Genomic DNA, 27036 nt, shown 5'->3' on the forward strand with positions numbered 1-27036 from the left:
GGAATTTGTCAGTAAAACATTGTAAAGCACAATGTCATGTAACTATACTGCATAGCGACAATTCCTGTTTGTCATTAAACAAATCCTGTAATGTTTAGCATGACTTCATATGGTCATCATTTGTGGCCGCCTGCTGACTTCCCAACTAATTTTGCTTGTCAGAAGCTGACAGTGAAGGTCATAAATGCTGATGTGACCATAGGATGCTGTGATGTAATTGTGAGCTGGTCACCAGATCACAATCACATGACCATAGGAACTCTGCAATGGTTACCTCAATGCCATCTAAGTTTGAAAAATAGTTAAGTGATTGCCACTTGTATATAATTGTTTTTTCAGTAAACCTTTTAGGATTTTATAAGAAGATACAACTCCAAACCTAATCTAGTGAAAATACACATTAGAGGATTTGTAAAATACTCTAGATATTAATTCGAATGTGTTTTTTAAATCAGTAGGCCTTACAATCTTGTGTTTCTAAAAAATTTCTAAGCCATTACAAGCATTACAGTTTCACTCTGATTATGAATCAAATGTACTAGAATTCCAAAATATGGAACACAAATCATCAGTAGCAGAAGCCATATTTGTTGATATGTGAAATGAATGGCTAATGAAATTCCATTAGATATGTTGTTTATAATTTTTTCTCACCTCTGTATTACACTACATACAATCGGGTAGCAGGAACAGAGTATGAACTCACCAGTACTCTTGCTCCTCAAGACTTTATACACATTTTAATCATAACTGAGTCATTAACCTTAAAAACAACTGCTGTAGATTTATATGGGCATTTATTTATGAACCTCTTGTTTTGCAGGTTTTATGATAGTAATTTGTATGAAGACCTTTTTGTAAACCATCCTGTACAGAAAACAGCTACAAAACTTAAAATTGGAAACATGCCAGCATTTGGTATGTTAATAAGTTATATTTGAACCAAAATCCACAGTGAAAAACACAGTCTCTTTCTATGACATCAGCTTTTTGTTTTGAAATATTACACCCAAAAGATGGCCTTATCAGGCACAAAAATTGGTACTCTTAACACTGCTTTTAGGCAGTAAATGTTATATAAAGAGCATCATTTTTACTCTTTAACCACTGGAATGAGCATTATATTTTAAAACCTGATTGTATTTTATGTAACGAAAGTTTTCAATGTTCTAAATCAATGCACTATTTTTCATTTAATCGTCCAAGAAAAAGTAGTTTCCACTTTTCTTCTGTTCCACGTCCTAGGGAGGGAAAAACAGTATTAATGAGCTTATTTCATTCATAACTACAGAAAACCGCTCCACTACCACCATCCAACATTTTGCAGATGGTATATGTATGAGAAAAAAAAATTCTCATGGCTATTCCTACCTTGATTGAATTTACTTTGTTTATTCTTGGTCTATAGTTGTTTGGATCTCTTCTGAAAGTAATTTCCAGCTGAGACAAAAACTTATTCATACCAGCCAGAAGAGTTTGAGGACTGTAAAGAAGATTGGCAACAATTATTACATTTTAGACAATATTTTTTTCTAATTGAATGAAAGCCATCTACAGTTTGCTACTTATACTACATAGTATTTATGTACACATAATTGGACATAATCAGCACACATAATTGGATTCATCAGTAAGGCATTTTGCTATAGTCCAGCAGAAATCTGTTGTGCTGGCAACTATTTAGGGGCAATGCATACCTGAGATATGAACTAAAGGGAAAAAGGAGGTAAGAAGAAAAGGATACCTGGACACATAAGCCAGCCTAATTTTGCTTAGGCTTGTAAAATTCTGTTTTGAATTGATTTTACCCAGCTTCCAAACGTGCCTGCAGAGCTTTTCCAGCCTAGCTAAAAGGGGACTTTGGAGATCTTTCCTGTCCCTAGACATAATATAGGAAGCAACCATCCCCTTCCTGAATTGCCACTACTGGAGGCAAAAATAAGAAATGGTCCAAGTGCAAATCAATTGCAGGGTTGGCAGAGAGGCATGTGAGCTGTAATAATATTCAAATATTTCTTACACAAAGATTAGAAAACAACTACCTCCCAAACCTTGAAAGGAAGGAGTGGAAAACAATTTTCCATCGTTCCGATTTGTGTAAGTACTGGCATTAAAGCCTTTTCAACATCTAGCCAGCATCTTCCACTTTGTGGAAATACCAAATCAGCGACCTTCCAATTTGTGCACAAACATGCCCAAACAATGTAACAGTTTAATTTGCAAACTACAAAGGCTACGTCTGTTTCCCAGCAACAAATTACTTAAGTGTACTAAATTTCCTTTGTGGTGCTCAGCTCTGTTCTTATAAAGATACATCTGCATTAGAATCCATTTAGTCTAAAGTACTAAGAAATATGCTGTATGCTCTTCCATCAAAGGCAACTGTATTCCTTTTCCTACAGTTAGGAAATGAGAATCTGCTAACTGAATGTAAATTAAAACAACTCTGAGACAACTTTAGCTCAGTTTATTCTAGTCAAATAAATTCTTTTGAAAGAGGCAAATAGCTTACTGTCAAGTCTCCTCCTATTCTTTTTATGTTGGAACCACAGAAAAACATGATTGAAATCAAGCAGTGAGCACTTTGCCCTAATCTACACAATGGCAGCCAAATACCCATCTAATACAATCACTCTAATACCGCTAATAGCATTCCTATAATCCTTTGACGACATCTTTGCTTAATACAGAAGAGTGTTCACCTAATGTGATTTGATTATTAATTTCAAAGGCAATGGACAAAAGATTTAACTTCCCTTCTCAAGAATGTCTATGGAAATTCTCAATCATCCAGGTCATGGTTGTCCAAAAAGTGCTTTTTCAAGAGGGAGGGAACTGGACTTTATTTTTCCTTGAAGATGTTTTGCTTCTCATCCAAGAAGTTTCTTGGATGAGAAGCGAAATGTCTTCAAGGAAAAATAAAGAAAGTCCAATTGCCTCTTGAAAAAGCACCTTTGGGACTTTTCAATAATGCCTTTCTTCAGAGCAGACTGAAATCCACACAAACGCATCCTCTTGAGTATCCCCATATCACTTAATCTCTCTCCTTAGCAGCAGATCCCTAGACTGACCTCAACCTAAAATCACGTTCTTTGAACTGAGAGTTCAGCTAATGTAACACTGCAAACAATATGAAATTCTAACTACTGCAACTGCAATTAGAAGATGGACACGGTTTTGACTTCAACACTACTGAAAGTCCTCGACTCACAACTATAATGGAACCTGTCCATTTTGGTTGGAGGTTGTCGTGACAGCTGTTAATGGAACGGCCTCCTGATTGCCTCACGACTGACTCCCCTTCTCTGGTCTCCTAGATGTGAGTCATTATGCAGAGCGTGGGATGCCTCAGTGTCTCAAGGTAAGCCCGGGGAGGCCAGGCTGAGTGTTGGTGCTGCCCCAGGCCTCCCAAAGTGTATCCCACCCTTGAAGCACCCTGTGCTTCTCTTCACATCCCCTGGGGTCCCCACACGTTCCACCCTCTTCCTCATCATGCATCTCCCATCACCACTTAGCTTTAGATCTATGGAGCTCCAGGGAGAAAAAGATCTGTTGCTGGGCTGTGTGGCATGACCTGGAAGTGGCTGCCATAATTCAGTGTGGCTGTGCTGAAAATGGCAGCCTCTTCTGGAATCAAGCAGCCCAGCAACGGAACAGCTTGCTATGTTTCCCTCACATAAGCTCACAGTGCTTTTTTTTTTCTCCTTTTCATTGACTTTTTTGGATTTTTGGCTGCTCGGGCCTATGGCACAATTCCAGAAGCAGCTGCCATTTTCCAAGTAGCTACAATTCAATGTTAACCCAAGCTCTGGAGATCTTCACAAGGTAAGTGAAGAGGAGGGTGTGGGGTCCAGTAGGGTGGGAAGTGGGTCTAAGGCCCGCTAGGAATAGATGGGGGATATGGGGGGAAGATAGGCAGGGGGGAACTGCAGGATCTCTGCTGTCTGTTGTAAGGTGATCCATTGCAGGGGTGCTGCAGTGGTCCTAATTTTGGGGCTGAGTCATAAATAGTTTTTATGGGGTTTGTCATAACTGTGATCGGTCGTATATTGAGGACTATCTGCAATCTGACCCCATCTCATATTTGCACACACATATATTATACACAAACTCATTTTCCCCTTCTAAATCATTATAAATAGCTTTTATGTAAACTGTAAGTTAATCCATATATTCCTTAAAAATATCCAATCTTGAATCTATGCATAGAATCACTGAAATCAGAATGTCTGTTGATTAATTTCATAGCCCTAAAACTATAGAAAAATGTAGTCCTTTAATTTCATTTGTCCCCATCAATGTCAACCTTTTATTGACCTTATAATGCATATGGTAATTATGTGTGTGTCTGTGCACGCACACGCACACACACACACCAGCATTGACTCCTGGTAAATGCAATTTTCATGGCAAGATTTCAGAAGTGTTTTATCACTGCCTGCTTCCTGGGGCTAAGAGTAAGACAAGAATGCATAAATAGTTTATTATGGCATAAGGAGCTCTCTCTTTTCTATCCATCCTGTTCCTTACCTGTTAGCCACCGTGCACCTGGATGGTATTCCATCAAAGACAATGACACGATCTGCTAGGTAGGTGGCCATTATGAAGTCATGCTCTACCACAAAAGCAGTTTTTTTAGCATGAAGAATGAAACTGAAATAGAACAGATTTTATTAATTTTTTGCAATCAGATTTTTCATAAATTTCAATCACTTTCAAATACTAGATGTTTCTCTCTGCCTGGTCTAGTGCTAACCTACCGTTTGACAACTCTGGCAGCCATCAGACGTTGCTCTGAGTCCAGGTAGGCGGAAGGTTCATCAATTAGGTAGACATCAGCAGGCTTTCCGAGACAAAGAGCAAGAGCAACTCTCTGCAACTCACCACCAGATAAAGTTTGCACCTAATGCAGAATCAGGTTTTTAAAAGTTTAGCTGGTAAATTAGGGAATTTTCACAGAAACTAACCACAGTAACACAAGAATAATACCTCTTGATCAATGATATTTTCAATCTGCAAAGGCTTCATTACATCAGTCACAAACTGTGGATGTGTGTAGGCATCTCTGATCTTCTCATGAAGTAGCTGACGAACACTTCCCTATTCAAATGAAATCATATTTAGAATTAGATACACTGAATTTACTATAGTTATTTCTACTACTTCTGTTAGGGTACACAGTCTATAACCATGTAACATCTAGTGACTATCAGATGGAATAGGAACAGGAGACAAACTTCCCTATCTCTATTCTTCAAACACCATAAAATAGCCAAGTCATCTCAGAAATGTGGAATGCCAGCCATTTTGGGCTATCAAAAATTCTGAAATAAAGACAGGACCGGTTTAATCTCCCAGAGGACTTCTGCCCTTATTCTTACCTTCAAAGTTCTAAAAAAATTAAAAACCTATACATATATGCTGAAGTCATTTCCAGGTCTTACACAAAAGGAAGGCAGGCTAGATTGTAGAACCCACGCTATGGGTGAAAATATTCCTAAGGTTGAACTCCTGGACATTCCATGTTACCGCCAGACCATGCTGACCAGTTCATTTCTGCAGTGATGCAAACATTTTCTAAGTCAGTGTTCCAGAATATTGAAAGATTCATGGACCTTGGGATGTGGTCTAGTTTTCCTGAAATGTTCCATTCATTGATATAAACTTGTGCATATATCTATTTCCAAACCAAATGCCTACTACCTCTGATTAATGGATATCACAATAAAAAAATGAAGCAGCTTACGGTAGATTTTGGACTGATCTTCTGTGGCTTATAGCTAACATTTAAAACAGGTACTTCACCTGAAAGAGATATACTGTATGTCATCTAAGTTATGGAAAATTATTTTTTATAAATGCATGCTGAATCAGCCAATAAACATTACTTTTATCATCTGGGGTAAGTCGCCCTGCAAGCATCCGAATGAATGTTGTTTTTCCAGTTCCTAAAAAATAGGAAAAAAAATATTTAAAAATCAGTAGTGCTGATACTGTCCATCTTACAAAGCACGTAACATTTGTTATAGTCTGCTGCTCCCTCTGCCGAACTGCAGTGTCTTCAGAGAGTAAATATACTGTCCTGAACTGATAGAACCCTATCCACTTATTCATGTAGATGCTAAAACAGGAGGGCAAAAGCACCTCATATATCAGATGCCTCAAACTCAATCTCTGCCTTACTGTCCACACTGACTGGACGTGACCATGGAGAAACAATTACCATGACACAGGCCCACCCTTCCTAATCCCTAGAAACAATCCTGAAAGAAACCATAGAGAATGGTGCTCAAAACCAGAGAATAATTGAGAAGAACCAGCTCTATTGCACTACCTCCAACCCAGCTCATTAACAAACAGCTCATTATGTCTCAGAAATAAAACTAGGAAGCTAGAAACTGGACAACAACTAGACTGTGGAATCAAGTGACTGTTTCCTGAAGAGAGGGCATACCACATTGCCTCCTTCAAGGTAGGTGGAACTTCCAGTTCCCCCCCCCAAAAAAACCAGACACTACCGCACAGATCCAGCCACGTCACCTCAGAGGGGCCTAAATCTAATAAAAAGGTAGCTGGGTTAGTAATCACAAGGACTGTCAAACTCTTCAGGAGCTGCATAATCAAAGTCAACTCAGATGACCTTTTAAGATTTTGCTTCAATCACCTTGACAGGATTTGTCCAGTCGGTCCAAGTGAAGCAATCTAGATGTCTATTCTTCAAACAGACTACCTTGGAGATGGTTACATTACACATCTCTCCACAGTAAGGAAAGAGTCACTTTAAAGAACTACTGGAAGTAATACACAACCCTAAATATCATTTAAATAAGATCAGAAGCATGCAGAGCCCTCTCGTGAAAACTCAGACATTTATTTTATTTTATTTTTATCTGAAACTCACCATTTTCTCCTAACATCACCATAATCTCAGAGTCAGTGAATTCTCCAGCTACAATAGACAGCTCAAACTCTCCCATCTTTTTTTTCATTCCAGGATATTTATACATACACATCTTTTTAACTTCTTCTTCGTTAGCTGTCTCTGCCACTTTAAAAACTAATGATGCATCTCGGAACCTTAAGTTTTCTGTTGGGACATATCCATCTAAGAAAATATTTATGCCTGTAAGAAAAGAAGCTTTATTAGTATTATTGTGAAATTGTCACAATAATTTTAAAAAAGCCCTAAAATTCTCAGTGTCTTGATCAAATACTAGTTTAGCCAAGAATCTATGCATGTTTAGTATAGTGATTAATCCAGAATCATACTAATAATCCTGTTTGTACAGTAATTTTATTAGAAGTTACAATTGAAACAAACAAAACTAAAACAAGTTAGAAAAAGAAAAAATAGAAGGGGCAGAAAATAAAAATATAGAAAAGAAAATATATATAAAGAAATGACCTCATCCTTCATCACAACAAATAAAAACAATTTTAGTAACTTATCACCTTCTCTTAAAAAACAACAAATGATCTCTTCCTCCATATCCCATTTCTTATCCATAAAGTAATCTTTAAAGCCTTGCCATCTGATCTCAGCAAAGGTCCTTTAAGTTACCAAGGATAACATCACACTATAACCTTGATCAAAAAACAAAAACCCAAACAACTTTATATTATCTCATTTTACTTTTAACAATCTTGATCTTTAGTCCCTTCAAATAACATCCTTGAACTTGTTTTCTTTTTATTTTTTGTCCCTTCTCACTATATCCTTCAAAGCTTTAACAAGCCTTTTTTGTAAATCTCATATGGGAAAATTACCCAGATCACTGTCTTGGTATGTTATTTGTACATCTCTTTTCATTATTAAGACTTCAGTCAGTTTCTTTTGTATGACCAATGCAGCATCTTTTTCTGTCACTCTTATAGCTTGTCATTTTCAAATTCACTTTCTGATCACTCTCAATTTTGTTAGGTAAAATTTGTTCCTCTTCTATAACATCTTTTAAACACAGTAGGTATAGGGGCAGACACTATTTTAAAACTAACTTTGGGGTCCATTGCTCAAATATATCCTTAGTATCTCCAATGTTAAAATATTTTGCTTCATTTTTATTTGTAAGTTGAATTTAAGGTTTCTTCTTTAACTGTAATTTCCTTTTGGTGTCCAACCTTCAAAGTCCTATCCTATCATTTTTTTTTAACAGAATTCAAAACAAAAGCATATTCTCAAAAGGAATCTTTATAATTAATTCCAAAATCTCATTTCAAATCCATGTGGACATTTAGTCCATTGGTAACTTTCCAAAATCAAAGTTCTAATCCCTTTTTTGCTGTTTATTCAAGAAACATTTTTGAAGTCCTTAAACTTATATTTAAACTCCTTTTGGTAAGGGCTGAAAAAATTCATCTGGTCTTTTCAAACATTGTGTTCCAAAAGTTCCTAGTAACCAACAAGCAATTCCTGGAAGTGATTAGAAAAGGAAGTATGTGAACCTTATGTCCTTTTAAAGACACCGATCATTGTTTGAGAAAGGTGGCAATTCTCTTATCTCCAAAAGCTCTGAACCCACCAGAGACCCCCGTCTTCAGGTTTCTTTGTGAGGAGCAACTGTTTGGAGCACCTGTGGGCTATCTCAAGTCCTCTCCTTGTCCAGAAAAGAATTATGAAGAACGGATCTATTTGCTTTTCATTCCACTGCAGTTGTCAGCTCAGCTTTTAGTGGGGCTATATTCAGTTCACCATTTCTTCCCCGGAATTTACATTTCTGCTGCTTTGAATTGAAAATGTGGCAATAAGACGTGCCCAAATTATATTACTTACTATTCCAATCTGCCAGCAAGGGAAGTGCAAATAAATTTTACTAAATATTCTCTGAGGTGTCCACTGGATATAAAACACTTTATATCTGATTAGTCTGATTCTAAGACAATAGAAAATGAATTTCACTTTACTAAAGCATCCTGCTACTGATTTTCCAGGGCAAGATACTAAAGCTTATTTATTCCATAAGTTGCATAAATAACTAATATTAATTTAATCAATTTTCTGCTAAAAAAATGGGAGGGGGTGCTACCATTAATTCCTCCTTAGCCTTCCAAATATAGTAACTTTGATCTGGTGAAACAGGTCAAATAATAAAAGCCTGAACTGAACAAACTTGCAAGGAGAGACCTACAGGCAAATCAGAATTTGTTCAATTCTGCAAATATTTTTAAATGTATTCATTGGAAATGTGTACATCTAAAGAAATAATACCCTGAAAGATCCAGTTTATACATACAGGTAGACCTCGACTTACAACCACAATTGAGCCCAAAATTTCTGTTGCTAAGTGAGACACTTGTTGAGTTTTGCCCCATTTTACGACCTTTCTTGCTACAGTTGTTAAGTGAATCACTGCAGTTGTCAGTTAGTAACATGGTTGTTAAATGAATCTGGCTTCCCCACTGACCTTTCTCATCAGAAGGTCACACATGACCCTGGGACACTGCGACCGTCATAAATATGAGACAGTTGCTAAGAATCTGAATTTTGATTATATGACCACTGGGGATGCTGCAACAGTCATAAGTGTGAAAAATGGTCATAAGTCACTTTTTTCCAGTGCCGTTGTAACTTTGAACACTCACTAAATGAACTGTGTAAGATGAGGACTACCTGTAAACATAAACGTTCTTCTGTTTTGGAAATGAGATGATTCTGTAATATAAGGTTTTTATTGGTAAGCAAACAGCAAACATTTGGATATATAAAGATAGGGCAAAATCTATCATAAGAGCATTTTATCCCCCTTTTGGGATATTTTCAAGCTCTTCATTTTGAAGTGCACATATCATGTAAGCTTTTATTGAAACAGTGAAGAAAGGAAAAACTGAACTATACAGTTATAGCTACCATTTCATATGCATAGTAAGGGCAAGAGGCAACAATTAATTTTCATAATATATCTAATCACTATATCACTTTTCTCCAAACCTGTGTTCTCAATTCAGCCAGACGTAATCCAAACCAATAGGCTGATAGCAGTTGACCTCTATTCCAGTATGTGTGAAAAGTATTTTATCCTTCATTTATAAGAACACATTTCCTAGGATACAGGCATACACTGCTTGCATGTTTTATAAATGGATGTCAATGTATTTACTGCATCAGGGCTTTTGTAAATAACATTCAGGACAGATGAAAGGAATAACAATTACCTTCTCTTACACTGAAAGGCATTGTGACGACACCATAAGCACTTGGCACACCGTACAAGCAGCAGATAAAGTCAGAGAGATAATCTAAGACACTCAGGTCATGCTCTACAACAATAATATATCTGAAATATTAAAAGGTAAAGAACCAAAAGTTCAGAGATTTGAATTAAGCTTTTCTTCATATGTTTCAGTAAAGATAACCAGAAGGTATAATATTTTATTTGTGCAAAATAAATGTGTGAGTATCATTTTCTATCCTACAGGGTTTACCAACATCATTTTACAAAACATTAGTTTGAGAATTTTTTACTTCCATTTGTTTGTAAAAGGAAAGAAATAATGCTCACTGAGGTGAGAGTTAAAGTTACAGATAATGTCAAAGAAACAAAAACAAAAAAGGAGCAGAAATAGTTCAAGGAGTTTTATTCCGAAAAGGATTTAAAAAAAAAAAAGCCTGCAACCCACATCATTTTAGGAGTCCATTTACAAATGTCTTACCTGTCTGGATTTATTAGAGATCGAATAGTAACAGCAGCCTTCAGACGTTGCTTAACATCCAGGTAGCTGGAAGGTTCATCAAACATGAAGCTATCCAAAGAAAAGAAAAGCCAGGCATTCATCAGTGCTAAAAAAACATTTTTCCCTAAAAAATACATGACTGATTCCAGTGAGCAGTGAAAGGATGTCAAACAAATAGATCTGAGTATGGTTAGGTAAAATGTAAACGATAGAGAGGACAAAAATACTCCATAAAACTCAGTCAAAGATGTTCTGAGCATGCGCATAGATTTCACAAGTTACAAATGTTTAAAGCATAACAACAACTTTGATGGGTCACACAAATCTTAATTTAGTATTTTGTTTCTTAGAATGGTTTATTGCTTTGAGAATTAGGAGATGGATGTATATCCCTCTCTCCCACTATTATTCCCTTTGAACTGTGATTTTTTTGGGGGTATTTTTAAATATAATTTTTATTATTTTGTTTACCTAAAATTAAAGAAAGCTACAGAAACATAAAAAGGAAAAGTAGAAAAAAGTATCTATAAATGCGAGTTCCAATATTCCGTGCAGCAGTTAAAAACATAGTAATAAACATTTCCACACTCCCAAATTATATATTGAGTTCCCCTCTTCCCATAAATAAATCTTTTTGTGCAATAAATCTCAAAATTACTAATTCATTTTCAGCAAAATGTTTATGAGTGTGGCTGCAGGGGAGAGGGAGTGTTGCAGTCACTACAAAGTACAAGATCCTGGGATTTTATACTCCATAGTGGAGCTCCTCAGGAGAAAGAGGCCCGAGCAACCTACAGTCTCCCTGCCAGCTTCCCCACAGATTTTGCTTGTGAAAAACTGGCAGAGAAAGGTGCAAATGATGATCACAAGATCGTAAGACACAACAACCATCGAACGTGTGAGTCAGTTGCCAAGCACCTAGATTATAATAACATGGCTGCAAGGGTGCTGAGATTTCCAGAACTTCAAGGACCAGTGCAAGTACCACTCATTCAGTGCAGTTGTATGTTTACTTCTCTTCTGTCTTATTCTAATCAGATGCCAAATAAATAATGAAGTGCAGTTTTAACTTCAAATGGTACCTGAATGAGTGGTCTTTAACTGAGACTACCTATATACCAGCAATATTGAAAAAGCTGTCACAATTATTCAGTTAATATCATAACCCCAGGACATAGCTATTATAACAATAATGAAAATATTCTGACAAGAGTAATACTACCAAAATATTTGGTTGAAAATACATACATATCAGCTTTTTGAATGCAAACAACAGCACAGGCAAATCTTTGAAGTTCTCCTCCTGATAGATCTTCAACATTTCGTTCTCTCAGATGAGATAAATCTATAGTTTTTTTAAAATAGCAAAATATATATCACCAAATGCTAAATATGAAGAGGACAATATAAAAATATTAATTTCTATGAAATTCCCTAAAATAACTTCTGTTCATGCCTACAAATTTTTCCATCTATGTAAGTGCTTCACCATTCCTGTCAAGGAAGAAGCTAGAAATGATCCTTGGTTAGGGCCACTGCATTTATTTTTAACATGAAACTGAATCCTAAACAGAAATTCTTGCTGGTAAAAGAAAGTCTATTTTTCTTGATTTATTTTTTCTGTTTTTACTCCTTCAAGATCTCACAATTCCAGAAAGTCTCCTTCAAACCTCAATTTTGTGGAATATGAAAAAAATAATAATTGGATATCTTAATTTAATTTTCAGCTTAGAGATAAAGATTTGATTTGAAGTGGATCCTGGAAATTTAAGACTGCCTGGACATCAGTTAGTAAACCAAGATAGGGAAAACAGAGTTCAGAAACACAACAATTCACTTTGGTAGAGCTATAAGGAGCAGTTGTAGTTCAGTCTGAACGCTGAACTCAAGACTGATTCTAAATAAACAAATGGCAACTTTGACCAACAGTTGTTGTCCAAGTTATGTAGGCATTCACTGACATATTTACACAGAAACAATTCAGACTCAGACTGGGCTACAGGTAATCTTCATTTAGTGATTGCTTCTTTTAGCAACTTTTTGCAGTTACGGGGATGACAAAAAAGTAATTTTACAACTAATGTTCCCATTTACAACTACTGCAGGTCTGTAAAACAAAGAAGAGATGAAATAAAATCATAAGCACACTTGCAGTTTCACTTAGCAACCATTTAACCAAATTGCCAGTCCCAATTATGATCACTAAATGAGGATTACCTTTATATCACATCTAACGTTGATTTTGCAATACTCTTATTGTGTAGAATTCAAAACTATGGTATTAATACTTTAAAGCAATAATAATTGGAAATGGGATACCTACATAGCTCTTTCATTCAAGTCAAAAAGCACAGGTAATAATCTTTGTCTGAAAAATACATTGTAAGCTAGAACCTTTGAGGAGGCATATAAGCAAGCTATCTAGAATAGTATATGGAAAAGACCTTGGGAGTTGGGGTTGAAGAAATGTTGCCTAGGGAACGATCAGATAAGACAGCATAATCTGCAGCTGCATACTGGGTGGAGCAAGAGGCTCAGAAGTGACCTTCCCTAAATTCTCGGGCTATGAAGGCGATGGCAGGAAAATTGTACTTTCACACTTGCAATATTCTGTTAATGTAGCTGTACAATAAAGTAAAATTAATTTATTTGGTCATGTTTCCTGTGTGGTCTACCAGGTAAGGCTGATAGTGTCAATGGTATAAGACTGCTGGAGAAGATTGTTTTGTAATATGTCTCTATTTAGAATTCCTGCTTTCAGTTTTGGACTCCATTACAAATATTTTATAAAATTTATTTTGGTATAGTTCATCATTTTAAATAATTTTAGTTCAATTGGATTTAGTCATATTTTAGTCCCACTGAAATCAGCCTGATTAGGAAACGCAAATGTTTAAGTCTTCCTGTTTTCAGCCTATTTCATGTTTCATTTTCTTTAGCTCTCCCGTTTCTGGACAGGATTTTATTCTGAATAAATGAGGGTAGATATAAATTTTACACATAATCTACAATATTTAATTAGCAGCTAATGTACTTTATTTTAAACAGAAATAGGATGCTTTAAAAGTATTATGTAACTGTGTAAACATTCCCAAAATTATTTGTGATGAAAATACCACCTACCAAGCTGTTGACATACAATGGTCTGGGTACCGGTTTCATCCTTCCGGTCCAATATTGAGCCCACTGTTCCCTGTCATAAGACAACAACCAAGTTTTTTTTAAAAAACCACAGGAGAAACTATCTAAAACTGAAGCCTGCTACAAATGTAAGTGGGGTTAAATCTTTCATGAAGCTTTGACAAATTTTCTTATTTCCATAACTGACCTTCTAGCCCTTTCTTCCCCAAGTCAAGCACTGCATATGTGATTACTCACTTTGGCAGCTTTTGGGATCTGGTCCACATACTGGGGTTTAATGATAGCCTTGAGATCATCTTCCAGAATTTTTGTGAAGTAATTCTGCAACTCAGACCCTCGAAAATATGTCAGGATTTCTTGCCAATCAGGTGGGTCCTAAACAAAATATTTAAATAAATGCTTATGGGAATAAAGCCATGGATCAGAAAATAAAACTTCAAATGGTTACTTTGATTATATACTCCAAGTTCTGACAAAATGGTGATACCTTTCAGATCAATACTGCTGGTTCCATAAAACAGGTATTGCAGCAATTGGCCACTCCCGTAGTATATTTTAGATTGTAGAAGTGACTAGCTGTTTTTTTTAACTTTTAGCAATTGTTCAGAAGGAATTAATCTACAAGACATATAAGTCAGCCCATCTTTTGCATATGGACCACATGTAGAAAGATCATCATATATTCCTAATAGTTAACTTCTTAAAGAAATGTATCCTAATATCAAGCCACACATATAAGAATATTAACCTACTGAATACTTAAAAATCATATCACAGAAAATTGAGTTTCTAAATTCTGCAGACATATAAATGCTAGTAGTAACAAGGATTTATCTCATTTTGCAAGTATGGGATAACTTTTACTAAAGTGTTAGGAGTATAATTCTGAATGTCCACTTTATCTTCATAAATGCGAAACAGGAATTTTGTCAATGCAAGCAAACCACATGTAATCTTTGACTTACAATCATTTGTTTAAGGACCATTTGAAATTTCAACAGTGTTGAACCAATGGTAGTTATGACTGGCCCTCAAAGTTTTGGCCATCACACCACTCCCATGGTCATGTCATAGTGATCTGGGCACTTGGTGACTGGCTTGCACTTAAGACCAGTTGCAACACACTACAATCATGTGATTGCCATTTGTGACCTTCCCTATTGGTTTCCTCAAAAGGTCACTGGGAAAGCAGAAAAGGAGGGTTGTCAGTTACTAGGGCAAGTCTCCCCAGCCTCTGAAATTGTGCTGCATTGGCCACTTGCACAGCCCAGTGCACCCTTTCCTGCCATTTCTGCCCCCTTGCAAACTTATCTCTGAACCTCCTGCACCTCCCGTATACAAAGCCAAGTCTTGTCATGCCTCCTTCACTCACTCACACACCTTCTGGGACAGAAGTTGCAAGCCACTTGGGACTTGCAACTTCTTGCCAGCTTCTCCACTAACATGATACTACAGGATTGCTATTGCTAAGCAATGGGATCATGCTTTACAACCGCATCATGTAGCAATGGAAATTTTGGTCCCAATTGCTGTTGTAAGTCAAGGACTACCTGTACAAATTAAGTTGTCGTATACAGTAGTCTTTGCTTAATGAGCTTAACTGGGACCGGAAAATTGGTCACTAAATAATGCAGTCATGGGATCAAACATTTCATCACTGCACTGCTTCGCAATGGCAGGTTTCAGTAATCACAGTTACTTTTGCCCTTTTGGTTGCTCTGTCCTGCCCCCTGATGGCCTTTATCATCTTCTTCCTCCTCCATTTGATGAGGCAGATCTTTCCAAGTTAGTTGCTAGCAGGTGGGGAAGGTCGCCTTAGGATGGTGGGGATTGACAGGATAGGCAGTGGAGTGCAAAGCAGCCAAAAGTACAGACACATAGTGGGGGAAATAAGCAGATAGGGGCGTAGAAGCACACAGTGATCATAAATACAAGTGGACTGATTTTTGTGACTGTGGGGATGCTGCAACAGCTGTAATCTTGACGACCAGCTATAACTAACATTTGTTCAGCACCACTGTAACTGTGAAGAGTTGCTGAACTAATGGCTGTTAAGTGAGGATTACCTTTAAGCTGCATAGGCAAGGAAATAAATGGGAGATATAAAATGGTAGCAAAGAATTGCAAACCTGATTTGGAAATAATATGAAAAAGAAAGAGATAAAAATAAAATAGAAATGTTTGTGGCAAAATGGAGATGCTTTTTTTTTAAAAAAAATAGTTGCTTCCCAATTTTATATTTGTAAAATTTCAATACATTAAATGTTTTAGGTATCATTCATGTATGAAATTATGGCATAAGCATTTAAAGTCATAATAAAACATGATGAAAGTACAAAATCAGAGTGAATATTTAAAAATCAGCACGTAAAATCAAGATGTACAAAATTGAAAAGCTAAGCCCAACTGCATTAACAAAGATCAAAGGCTTGGGAGAACAAAGATAATTAAATGGGTCTTAATTAATGGGAAAGCTAACCAGCAAACTTTCAAGCTCTACTAGTTTCTATCCACTCACAAGTTCAAAATAGCATCACTGTCAGCCCTACAAGGTGGACCAGACTAAGAAACCAATGGCATGTAGGTCAATACTATTTTTATTGTAGTTATAATATCAGAATTTTGCAAGTCTGGATTTGCTTCATCCCTCCCTCACTTTATCTTCATGTAAACTAGGAGGGGCATCACTGAGATATTTCCTCAAATTAGATTCTTGAAATGGGCAAATCCTGCTTATCTGAATGTTGCGTTAATAGTGGCCTTCCTCCTGTCCTTCAATTTCCAATGCCCTTTACAATTTTTTAAAGCAATTATTAGATCATTATATAGTTACTATACATACATCATATTTCCCAAGATTTGGTTTCTGCTTTCCTGCTAAGATTTTCAAGGCAGTTGACTTTCCAATACCATTTGTTCCAACCAAACCCAGCACTTCTCCAGGACGAGGAATAGGCAACCTTCATAAAGTAATTAAAGTGTAAACAATATTATAAAAAATAAAATATTATTTATTTGTTTATTTTCCAGTTCCATCACTTTATTCATTACCTTTAGAACTAAATGTGCGCTTATAATGAAAGTTACCACATTTAGGTTAAATAATGATTCATATTAGTCTAGACCAGGGGTCGGCAACCTCGGCTCTTTTATGACTCGTGGACTTCAACTCCCAGAATTCCTGAGCCAGCATAGCTGGCTCAGGAATTCTGGGAGTTGAAGTCCACGAGTCATAAAAGAGCCAAGGTTGCCGACCCCTGGTCTAGAAGAAATGGAGAATTATCAATTTTTAACAAAACTTCATTTGCTGTGCATACAAGTGTTCCTGAAAATATTGTTTAATAAAAATACAATTTAAATATATTTGAATATACTAAATGTAACCTTAATCTATTTGTCGATTTCATTTAACCTACAAGAGAAAACAAACAACTTCCTTTGTAACAGGCTGAACTGCTTGCTGGTGATAGCCTTTCAAAAAGCCACAAAGCAGTTAAAATTCTGCTGATAATACAAAAGCTGGTAACTTACAAAATAATTAGGTTTGTCATATTTCTTCAGACAGAAAGAGAATAATTCTTTCATATAAAGAACATGTACATATAGTCTCCAAAAATTACCACCATTCTTAGGAATGAGGCAATATGGCAAGGAATCATCCAAATCCAATTAATTTATTAAATCCAGGTAGATATCTAATAAATATATTGATAAATTATCCCATAGTTGTACTTACACTACAAAGCAATTTTTCCATATTTCTGTACAGAAGGACACAAATAAAATATACATCCACATTACTTCACATTCACAATTATATTTTAAAGAACTGTAGTGGAGAGATACCTGTGAAGTTTGAAGGCATTGGCACAATATCTATGAGTTGTTTCTTTCTCCAGGTTGCTAGGCAAATTAACAATTGACAAGGCTCCAAAAGGACATTTCTGTAAAATAAAATGAGTTCATACATTTATAGATTACAACCATATTTATAGAGCAAAGCATTTTACCTGCAGTTCTTTTTAAACAATAATGAAGATGATATAATTTTACAGTTGATAATAGACTGAGATAGGTGGCTATAGAAATTGAATAAATAAATTTTGCTGAAGCTATAATAGGCCACAAGGAGATATTAAATGAAATTTATCTTGAAGCTGCTTGCAGAAGTAGAATGAAAAGCTTATATTTATTTTTCATTTTCAAAGCAGTATACCAAAAATATACAGGATTTAATGATAAAATAATTGTCTTAATGATTTCGACATTACAACATAGTTGGAGAGGGCAAAGAAGCAAGAATTAAAAGCTCAAATTCTACAATGCATTGTAGAATGTAAATTACAATGCATCTTCTTCAAAAAGCAGGAGTCCATATTAAACAGCAATCCCATTTTTCAGCACAAAGAGTGCCAACTTTTTTGGAGTTTGACTTAGCATATTGTTTCTCACTGAGGCAAATCATGTTTTATTAGCTCAGTACAATATATAAACCCAGGGAATAGTGGCCGATTCAATTGTTGTTTGTTAAGTTGTGTGAAGATGTGCTACATTTACATGATTCATTAACTATGGCTTACTGTTCACATTAAAAATGGTTACAGATTAGATTTATAATCACTTGCTAAGCAACCATTCAAAGTTACAATGTCTTCTCAAAAGCTACTTTTGACTTGATTTTGAAGTTATGACAGCTGCACCCGCAACTGTCACATGATTATATTTTGGGCACTTGGCAACCAGTTCACCTTTAGGGCTGTTTGCAGCATTGTGAGGTCACATGGACGTGATTTTTGACATATTTTGTTGGTTTCAAGTGTTTACTTCTCATTTCCAGCAAAAAATGCCCATTGGGTAAAATCAGTTCACTTAACAACCATAGAGTTTGCTTAACTGCTACAAAGAGGTCATAAAATCAAGTCCAGTCATGTGGCGACCTGCTTAACAACCGCAACAACTTACAACTATAATTATGGGCTCGATTATGGTTGTCAGTTGAGGACTACCTATACTTAATAAATAAAATGAGTATGACATAGTAAACCATAGCCAATGCTGTTTGCCAACCCATTGTTTTTGCATGACCTCCCAGTAACAGTCAAGGTGACTGGCTAGCTGATATGTTCTGGTTGTTTAATTTTGTATTATCATAACATTCAACACTAAGATTAAAGTCGACCACCAAGCATGGAGTGAGAAAAAGACAGCTGCTTTGGTTTCAGAATGAGGATCTTCTGTGCCCAAATAAAAGGTAAAAAAACAAAAGTAAAGAAGCAGAACTGCTCTTAATTTAACTTCATAAGCCACAGCATCAGCTACTTAATCAAGGACAAATCAATTTCACTAACTGTTAAATCACCTGTTACCTAGCCACAAAGGTAAAAGAGCATTATGTAACATTGAACTGTGGTTTACATTTATGCAAAATACAAGCCTTTCACCAGTGTTTTGAACGTCAGGGAGGACAAGCAAAGAAGCAGCACAAAAGTAAGACATCTCATCCAACAATGGGGGGGGGGGGTTAAGGAAAAGTATCCATATTTGAACCACCCTATTTGAAAGATAAAGTATTTTTCAATTATTAATGATCCATACCTTAATACAAATACCGCAACCAATACATAATGTTTCAGAAATCCATGCTATTTTGCATTGTGATGTGACTTCTATGCACAATTTTCCTGAATAAAAAAAATTAATAAGGACAAGTATTATTCAGGGCAGTATTAGCTCTGATCAAAACATAATTTTGTAAGCCAGGGGTCTCCAACTCCCAGGCTGCAGCCCATTCAAAACCTGGCCATATGAGCGGCAGGTAAGTGTGCATGCATGCGCAGTCCTACTTGCATGAGTGGCAGGTGCTTGCATGAGAAGTGGACACTTGCGCTCGTAGCCCTTGTCGCGTGAGCGGTAGGCGCTTGTGCTCTCAGCCCCTCTCGTGTGAGTGACAGGCACTTGTGCTTACAGCCACTCTCACGCAAATGAAGCTGTGTGAACATGCATGTGTTTCTGTCACGCAAAACCATCCCCTCTCCCTCCCCCTCGCTGGGCCGCCAACCCAGAAAGGTTGGGGACCGCTGTAAATAGTCTCAAATAATCCTGAATTTAAGTATCTTAAGCACATTTCTTAATTTTAAAATAAAAATCAATTTTAAAATAAAAATCAATTTACTTGAATGCACATTTACAAATATGAGTATAGTTGAAAAATATTTTAAATGGGTTTTTTTCTGATTTTACATTTTTTAAAAATAGTTATATGTAAGTGACCTTGCATTTCTTACCCATTCGAACTACAGGGCAACTCTTCTTGCATTCCTGACGACACTTCTTTGGCTTACATTTATCATGGTTCACAATAGCAATTCTTGTTAGTTTATCAGCCATAGTAAGGATTTACAGATCATGCATACACAAACTAAGGATTCCAAAGTGATGGTTCTAGAATAAAAGAACAAAAGAAATAATAAATACCCAGGAAGCACTGAAGAAAAGTAGGTATCAATGATCCAGCCACAAAGTAAAGCCATGGTTGGTGGGAGAAGGTGCATCATCTCACTTTTGCACTGATCTCTGCAGGAAAAGCTAAAATCAACTTAGCCTTTCTTCCATGGCAGTGCCTTCTGTGGTACACTATTTAAAACCAAAGTCCACAGACTACAAATCTGCTTTCCAGCAATACAAACAATATATGAACTACGATACAAGTTTTTGAAAAAGCTCAATTCTTAAGTTGTGACTTTCAATAGCTGATGTCCATTTAATCTGATAAACTGACTGCTTAAAGTTGAAAAGTACTTCTTATCCATATTTTTTTCCTCATATACTCCTATCGCCAGATGTGACCAATTATGAATGAGATCTGTAGTCATGTAAGTTTTTTCAGGAGAAGTGAACACGATATACACAATAAAAAGAAAAAAAGGCAGTCATCATTTCATGGCTCTATTCCAAATATAAGACTTACTTAAATAATTAAAATAAAAAACATTTTCTATATTGCATAAAACTCTGGAGCCCTGATGCTCTCTGAATTTGGCTATTTGCTTGCAGACATTTCAACTAGGTAACATCCTCAGTGCACTGATTATTTGACCTAGTTGTACTAGCTATTCTGGTAACATCACAGCAGCATTAGTTGCCCTGATGTTATCTAGCTGGGTAATGAAATGTCTTCAAGCAAACTGAGCTTAGAAAGCAACAGGGACTGCACAGCTCAATCCTGAGCTACATATATTCTTTTCTACTGGGACTACCTAAAACTGAAAACTTTATTTACTTGTTTACTGAATTTATAGCCACTATTCTGCCAAAATATGGTGCTCAAACAGCACTTAAGTGTATCTGACATCAAAGTCTAAATCAAAAACCAATTAGTACTATTTGATCAAGTATACAGAACTGCAGATAACATATGTGGAAGAAGGATAGTTTGCCCACTGTAGAAGAATGGGTGTTTAAAGTTTCGAATCTTGCACAAATGTCTAAGATTTCTGCTTATCTGAAGGATCATTCACAGGAAAGATATATTTCAGTTTGGAGGAGATGGATAAATTATATTCAAAACAAATATGGGACTAAAAAGTACCATTTAGCTTATGAGTAGATTTTAGTGGGATATTGTTATTGGTACGTTGTTGGTAGTTATGTTAAAAGAGAGTTAAAGCGCATTATGAATTTGGTTAATTGTATATTATGCATAATTTTTATTTAGAATATGATTATTGTAACTATAATCCTGTATTTAGCTCTGGGAAGTGGGGGGGGGGGGTTTGGGGTGGGAGGGATTTGGGGATATATTGTAAAATTTTGTTTTTGTAAAACTCTTTAATAAAAAAAAACATATGTGCTTTCAATAGCCTAGTTGAACTTTAAAATTTTTCACCACAGAAAATACATAGAACTTTCATGCAATACAGTAATTTTACTGATATTTGTAAGTTTTTAAATGACTTTTTGTAGATAATCAGTGGACTGTAAAACTAAATAACACTGATATTAAGCAAAGTACTGAGCAGTGCTGTGTTTGAAAAAAAACACAGATTCAGAGCACTGACAAGAGTGAATGAACCTTTATTGTCAAAGTACAACCATGTATACATTGAGATTAGCTGAGCCTCCCTTCGTGCTCCCCCCCCAACTCACAGTGACAACAAACCTCCATCTTATTACCTGCATAATGGTACATAAAATTTTCTTGGGTTCATGTGGCTACTATTTGCAGTTGTGGCACAATCTCAAAAAAAAAAAAACAAAAACCCAACAAAAAACCCCCACCAAATAGTGTTGATTTAACTAGTTCCTGTCAGGTGCTATCTTGCACTAGATACACCCAAACTCCAAAGCAGTTTTTCTCTAAAAATTCAGAATGTTGCTGAACCCCAATTTACATTATCTCCAAACAGCCAACATTTATCTGTTCATAATTATTAAAACTACTGAAAATATGGGAAGCATTCACATACAAATGTTTACAGCCACTTGTTGTAGATGATTAGCATAATACAAGACTCATAAAGCAGTTTCATAATGTTAATAAGCATTGCTGGTCAAAGAAAAATTATTTAAATATCCAGGGATTATATTGTCACCAATTATCTCTACCTAATTAACACTGATAACTATGCTGTTTCTTTTACCACATTTCTAATATGAACACTACAAGTTATCTATTCTAGTGAGCAAACGTGAGTTTAACACTTTGCCATGATCATCTTTTTATAGTATTAAAACCATACTCACTAATGTGAGTTCCAGCACAAGAGAAATTCAAAGCTTAAACAAATATCTAAAAGCAGAGGTAAAAAAAAATTGATTTGATGGGTCAAATCAAAAGGGTTTCATTGGGATCAGAAAAGACAACAGATAAGTGGAAAAGGGACATTATCTAACCAGGGTGCCACAGCTGGGAGCAGGGGGGGACCCTTCTGATTAAAAGTGTCTTGAAAAAAGCCAGTTCTTGAAAAAAGGGTTTTGTCGAAAATAAATGCTCTCTCTGTTACATACTTAGAAGACCTAAATTTACCTAGAGAGAAGAGTTAAGGGGTTCAACTGGGGTTGTAACACTGCGGTGTTATAGTTAAAAGCGCCGGATTGGAATCGGGAAGAATCAAATTTAAGCCTACTCGACTGTTTTAAGTTTACTGAGAGACTTGGCGGCCGTCGTTTTTTTCCTTGCCCAGCTGTTGTGAGGATGAAGGGCTGCAGGGGCCATCCGAGCATGTTAGATTGAGCAACTCAGAAAGCGAAATATAATATAAGGGCTAAGAAATAAACCTGCTCTGGAGACGAAGAAGGGGTGTCACTGGAACCGCGGCAGTACAAATTAGGGATTGTTCTACCTCAGGGGTCTTCAAACTTGGCCCTTTTATGACTTGTGGACTTCAACTCCCAGAATTCCTCAGCCAGCTTTGCTGGCTGAGGAATTCTGGGAGTTGAAGTCCACAAGTCATAAAAGGGCCAAGTTTGAAGACCCCTGTTCTACCTTCTCACACCCGAGGCTCCCTCTCTTTCACCCCGACAGGAAAGAAGCCTCAAGGCAGCTGGACAGCGGGGGCCCAGCCAGCCCTATCTACAGCCACCAAGCCCACTCCACCTGATTGGAGAAGGAGCGGATCGGGCCCAGCTACCACTATCCGCTAGCTCCACTTACCAGAGAAAATGAAGAGGCGGGAAGAAGACAGATCTCCCGTCTGAGATGGTAAGAACAAGAAGCGGGGGGTGGGCTACGAATGAAAAGCCCTCAAGGCCCGGCGGCTCACAGGTGGACCCGGGAACAATGTGCTCCGACTTGCCACCCGGCCAAAATGGCCGCCACCCTTAAAGGAGGAGCCGGCGCCTCACACTACAGAGATGAAGTCTATGATGAGATATGCATAGCGCCATAGACAAGACGAGACGCCGGAAGTGCAAGCGAGAGGTGCCGCTCTGCCTGACATCATCACTTAGCGACCGGGTGGCGGGGAGGAGACGGAGCTAGACGATCAGTCAACCGAGACTTGGGGAGAGAGGAAGGGCGTGGCCAAAAAGTAGGTAGCGCTGTTACCGTAGCGGGACGTGTAAGTCTTCTATCGCGTGCTACTTATTGGACGTTAGAGAACGTTTGGTAACCATCTTCGCTTTGGCTGGCAGTTAACAGGCGTTAAGTCTTGTTCCACACGGTATAGGGCAGGGGTAGGCAACCTCGGCTCTTTTATGACTCATGGACTTCAACTCCCAGAATTCCTGAGCCAGCTTGGCTGGCTCAGGAATTCTGGGAGTTGAAGTCCATGAGTCATAAAAGAGCCGAGGTTGCCTACCCCTGGTATAGGGATCTCTTAAAACAGAAAAGTTGAAATGGCCTTCGGTATTTTTTTAAAAAGACATTAAGTATTTAAAAGCTTAGAGCGAAGAAAAAAGCGTACATTTCCAGGTTGGAGAAAGTTGTTGTAGAACGGAGGCTAAGCCGCACCTAAGCGGACCATCCTTGATGCTTTGACTGAAGTTACAAGCAACATTAGGAGAAGGAAGGAAGGTAGAGTAGGGTAGAAGCCTCTGTCGTAGCTTGGTTACACGTGCGCATTTTTCTTTCTACCTGGTATCTACTAACGTGCACAAATCCATATGAATACTATAAGGGTAAAGAGGGAGCAACGTTAATAAGGCGTTATATATAATGCATCAATCTGTGAGGATTCTCAGTCATCCAGGTAGAGTTGTCTGGAAGTTGAGTCATGGCGAATGGACTTTTCTTTTTGATCTTGAAACGTTCTGCTGCTTGTCGAAGTAGCTTCTATACATATTCTTAAAAATATACAGAGGGAACTTAGAAAATGTGAATGTGCCATGCAAGTAAGGAAGTAGACATAAAAAAGATAAGAATGCAGAATAAGAAATAAGGTTGTATCTGAACTTAATTGAAAACGTATTGTTTTCACTGTTTCTGCCCCATGATCTGCAATATCTCTTGTCATAAACCGGTCATATTTTAATTTCAGGTATAAATGTATCTGTTTAGGACCTTGGGGCCAGATCATTCTCAGTAATCAAATTCTTCCATTATCTTAGCAGGAATGTTGTTTGAACAATGGTTATGCTTCAAGATAGTGATTTATGGGGATTATTATGCCTCTTGTCATATACTACACCTCAAATGTGCTTGAAATAGGGAAGCTAAATTTGTTTTAAGATCAAATCTCACTTAAGTAGAAGAAATAATTTAGATATTAGATATCCCAAAGTATCCTCAACCAGATTATGGAAACCCATACACTCTAGAATTTCAAATGACTGCAATGAGATTATTAATTTAATAAAATAAAAAATATTAATATTAATTTGACTGTTAATTAAAGTACAGATAACTAAAAGTACAAGTAATTGCGAACTTTATTTTGGCCTTATTCTTTGGCAGCAAAATAGCAATTTCCCCCATTTCATTTACATAAGGCTGTTCAGTGGAGTTATTTGTAATAGTAAAAGAACTTTCCAACATGAGTGCTGAAGCCTATTGGACCCAATTTTTCCTGCAGTTTGTAAACCATATCTGCAGTGAATTAGTTATGATGCCATTGACAGCTTGTGCTGGAGATAGCCAATAAAATGCCTTGCCAAATTGTGATTTATTTATTTATTTATTGCATTTATATACCGCCCTTTCCCTGAGGACTCAGGGCGGTATATATCTACATCTCAGGGCGGTGATATCTACATCTCAGCTAAAGAAGTTCATTAAGATTCATTAATTAGAATTTGGATATTCTGTAGATCTTGGCCAACCCTGGACAAGTTCAGGTTCTGGACCTCAGAGAAAGCATGGATCTCCAATTGTTCTTTGTATCCTATGAATCTGATGCGGAAAGTGTGGAAAGTACTTTACAGCACATGGAGGATGTAGAAGTATTTATTTTTTAACTTTTAAATCTGCTGTTATTTGCATAACCATTTGTTTTATTGGGGAAAAAATTTAAAATTTCCATGTACATGGAGATGGCTGGGAATAACTTCTGAAGCCTTGCAGATGATACATACAGTTAGTGGCTGATCTAACCTTATATTTCTGGATAATACATTTTTTAAAAACACTGTCTAGATCAGGGGATGCATCATGCAGAAGCCGCGCCCACCCCATTCCCGGCAATGGCAAAATCGTCCTGATACGTTGCGCGACGTCACGTGACATCGCATGTTTGACATGTGGTCTAGATCAATATACCATCCAAGGATTAAGACTGAAACACTCATGATCATTATGACTTGTACTGCTTAGTGGATAGTGGAGCTATTCAGTAACTGTTCACTGAATTTGTCCTTGTAGTGACTCTTGGTAACATTGAACATGAATTTTTTCTTCTTTAGCCTCAGTATTATATCTAAACTTTTGAGAACGTTTCTAAAGGCAATATTCTGCATATTATTTCTATTCTGCCCCATTATTTTGGCTTACCCAAAGAGTTTTAAGTTTTATCTTTTGGACTGTATAAAATATATCTGCCACATGCTGTCTTCAGGAGACACTATCTAGAGTTTGGACATTATTGTCCTCAAATTCTCGTCTCCCTGCAGTTTTACAAAAAGACTGTGGACCTCTTGAACAAATAGTTGGGTTCAGTTCTAAAGTAGGTAAGAATTGCAGAAACTTAATCCAGGAGAAATAGCTCTCTGGAAGGCGGCTGATTTAAATAATGTTGTACTGTACAATTGTCAGAAGAGATGGTATTTTCTTTGTAGAACTAAGTACACAATAATACTGTTTATTTTCAGGGAAGATTAGGCAGGAATAGAATAGAATAGAATAGAATAGAATAGAATAGAATAGAATAGAATAGAATAGAATAGAATAGAATAGAATAGAATAGAATAGAACAACAGAACAGAACAGAATAGATTCTGATGATTGTACACACAAGGAATTTGTCTCTGGTGCATAAGTTCCCATCATACATACAAATAACAAAGTGATAAGTCATAGATCATAAATCATAGTTACAATCATAAATTATAAGATACAATGTTGCCTTTTTTGTTACGTTTTCTAGAGTAATTGGATCTGTGCTATGCTCTACTGTTCCAAAACAGATTTCTCTAGTGTTTACATAATGGTTGTCCCTGATGGTGGCCTGGTAGCTTCTGCTGATGTAAATGTAGCTGTCCAAATGCTAATGTAACTAGCAAATCTGAAATTATTGCAGTTTTGTGTCAGTTGCATATGGTTACAAGCATGCAAGTAGTCCTCAACTTAAAACAGTT

The 27036-nt window shown here is 36.7% G+C and overlaps 2 protein-coding genes across 3 annotated transcripts in view; one reads left to right on the forward strand and one right to left on the reverse strand.

The window, feature by feature from the left end:
• Positions 1-780: 780 nt before the first annotated feature.
• Positions 781-23640, reverse strand: ABCE1 (ATP binding cassette subfamily E member 1). The gene is made up of 18 exons (XM_081332238.1): positions 23462-23640; positions 20094-20250; positions 19405-19490; positions 17656-17753; positions 16652-16769; positions 14047-14184; positions 13792-13861; positions 11917-12013; positions 10648-10737; positions 10150-10271; positions 6902-7123; positions 5889-5948; positions 5747-5805; positions 4990-5100; positions 4761-4903; positions 4531-4653; positions 1372-1483; positions 781-1241 (listed from the first exon to the last, which is right to left on the reverse strand). The coding sequence occupies exons 2-18, from the start codon at positions 20194-20196 to the stop codon at positions 1194-1196; spliced, it is 1800 nt and encodes a 599-aa protein (XP_081188364.1). The 5' UTR covers positions 20197-20250; positions 23462-23640; the 3' UTR covers positions 781-1193.
• Positions 23641-23752: 112 nt separating this feature from the next.
• The window catches only part of ANAPC10 (anaphase promoting complex subunit 10), a 33384-nt gene continuing 30100 nt past the window's right edge, over positions 23753-27036 (forward strand). For both annotated transcript variants that reach the window (XM_081332326.1, XM_081332327.1), the window contains exon 1: positions 23753-23837. The gene's annotated coding sequence lies outside the window, so the exon portion shown is untranslated. The remainder of the gene's footprint in view (positions 23838-27036) is intronic.

This window comes from Vipera berus, assembly GCF_964194415.1.
Source record: "Vipera berus genome assembly, chromosome: 7".
NCBI lineage: Eukaryota > Metazoa > Chordata > Lepidosauria > Squamata > Viperidae > Vipera > Vipera berus.

Coding starts and splice junctions, on each gene's coding strand:
- ABCE1 (XM_081332238.1), bottom strand. CDS start 20,196: ATGGCTGATAAACTAACAAGAATTGCTATTGTGAACCATGATAAATGT. Junction 13,862..14,046: donor AGATCCCAAAAGCTGCCAAA/GTGAGTAATCAC, acceptor GTCTTATGACAG/GGAACAGTGGGCTCAATATT. Junction 5,101..5,746: donor AGATCAGTCCAAAATCTACC/GTAAGCTGCTTC, acceptor TCATTTGAATAG/GGAAGTGTTCGTCAGCTACT.